Source organism: Otolemur garnettii, unplaced genomic scaffold (genome assembly GCF_000181295.1).
Source record: "Otolemur garnettii isolate 467f Iridium unplaced genomic scaffold, OtoGar3 scaffold00059, whole genome shotgun sequence".
Taxonomy (NCBI): domain Eukaryota; kingdom Metazoa; phylum Chordata; class Mammalia; order Primates; family Galagidae; genus Otolemur; species Otolemur garnettii.
The window spans coordinates 5090365-5092413 of record NW_003852454.1 but is presented as its reverse complement, the minus strand read 5'-3'; the positions used below and the strand labels follow the sequence as shown (position 1 = coordinate 5092413).

General features: G+C 45.8%; 1 protein-coding gene across 1 annotated transcript in view; it reads right to left on the bottom strand.

Moving 5' to 3' along the window:
* The window catches only part of CFAP221 (cilia and flagella associated protein 221), a 115829-nt gene extending 114898 nt beyond the window's left edge, over positions 1-931 (bottom strand). Inside the window, exon 1 of the mRNA XM_012806876.1 lies at positions 793-931. Within this exon, the coding sequence (XP_012662330.1) occupies positions 793-931 (139 nt within the window). The remainder of the gene's footprint in view (positions 1-792) is intronic.
* Positions 932-2049: the final 1118 nt, after the last annotated feature.

Sequence of the window (2049 nt, the reverse complement as noted above, 5' to 3'; positions counted from 1 at the left end):
TCACAGCTCACAGCAACCTCCAGCTCTTGGGCTTAGGCTATTCTCTTGCCTCAGCCTCACAAGTAGCTGGAACTACAGGCACCTGCCACAACACCTGGCTATTTTTTTGTTGCAGTTTGGCTGGGGCTGGGTTCAAACCTGCCACCCTCAGTATATGGGGCCCAGGCCCTACTCACTGAGCCACAGGCATCACGCCCCAGCTCTTTATTTAGGCAGGAGCAGAGATATGTAGAGAAGTACTATGTGCCAATCAGTGGCCTGATGGAGCAGGGGGTAACCTGGTGTGGCTGGGGATGAGCAGAGCACAGCAGGAGATGGTGATGAGGAGACAGGTTCAGATCAAACAGTGAAGGGGACTAAGGACCAAGCAAGGAATGGTGACTTTATTCTGCATGCAAGAGGAGCACTGAAAGTATATAAGCAGAATAGAGACAAGTGCCAGCCGGGATTCTAGAAAGAAAATTGCAAGACAAGCATGAGGCCAGGGAGGAGACCACTGTAAGAGTCTGGGTTACTCACCAAAGATGGGAAACAAGGCAGGGGAGGGGGGACAGACAGGAGAGATATCTGAGAAAGCAGAAGCAACAGAACTTGTTGAGTAATTTCTACCACAAAAATCTATCACTTAAGCAGATAGATTTAAATAGAACCATTGTTCTTAGTAATTAAAACCATGATAACCCTATAAAATGATATAGATAAATCAGCACCAAAAATTCTATTATGCTTTCTGGACTTTCGCTCCCTCCGAAGATACGAGTTATAAAGCAAATCTGTCTTCTAGCCACTTACTCGATTCTAGGAGGTGATTAGGTACTTCTGTTCTTTTCTCAGGCTCCTGCACCAGGCTCTTCAAAAGGAGGGGTGACACACTATTAAAGGGTTCTTCAGCATTCTTTAGTTCTCTGCTGGGGGTTTTCACCACTGCCATTTTATCATGAAAAATGGAGTCTTCCTTTTAAAGCCAAAGGTCATTTCCTGGGGAGAAAAGAGTAGCAGTATAATCATCCACGAGAAAACATGCACATTTTTTTCTCATTCCCTGACAAATGTACCTTGTCACTGCATGACTTATTGTGGTTCAGGCACCCCCTGCCTCTTTTCTCTGGTGGCCACTCCATTCCCACACATGGTTGTCCCATTAATCTTCTTACAACACACATCACAACCCAAAACTGTGCCATTGCTCCAAACCTTTCTGGAATGCTTAATTTTCCTCAAGAGCTTTTCCCAAAATGCACTCCTGAGATGCATCTTGAGCTCATGAGGGTCATGTGAAGGGGAAAATATAAACTCTCACAGTCAAAGAAGTTAAGAAAATATTGAAGTAAATAGTTGAATACGACTCTTCTTTCTGAGAGTTCTCCAAGTCAGTTTCTTGGAGCTTGTGACCATAGAACCCTTTAACATTCAGAGACACTGTTTCTAGGACACTGGCATTTCTGTGTCCCCTACCTGGGTCCCTCTGCCAACCCAGGGTGATGAGGAGATGAAGCCTAGTCAGCCAGGTGCATAGCCCTGGGGACATTTCTAAGGGCTGTGCAGGCCGGTTAGTGTTGACCCCTATGTCAGATTTCCCTTCCATTAACAAGTTTTAAGTTCTACTTTCTTCATGAAGTCTACACTGATCCTAAGCCCCTTTACCATTCTTTAGTAATCTCTGCTTTCACTATTTATTTGACATTGAAAATTTACTGCCCTGTAATGACATTTTACAAATCTCATACTTCCTTAAATCTTGCACGGTGAAATCTTTTAACTTGGGGTCCTCATGGGGGGAGGAGGTTCCCTGTGAAGCCCCTGAAATTGAATGTAAATTCATGTGTGGATCTTTGCGGGGCCTTTTTGCTTTGTTTTGCTTTGCTTTGCTTTGTGGGGGAGGCCCTCAGCTTTAGACTCCCAAGAGTCTACTGAATAGGCTTGGCGCCTATGGTTCAACCGGCTAGGGCGCCAGCCACGTACACCTAAGGTGGCGGGTTCGAATCCCCAGCCCGGACCCGCCAAACAACAATGCCCTGAATAGGCTTGGCGCCTATGGCTCAAGCGGCT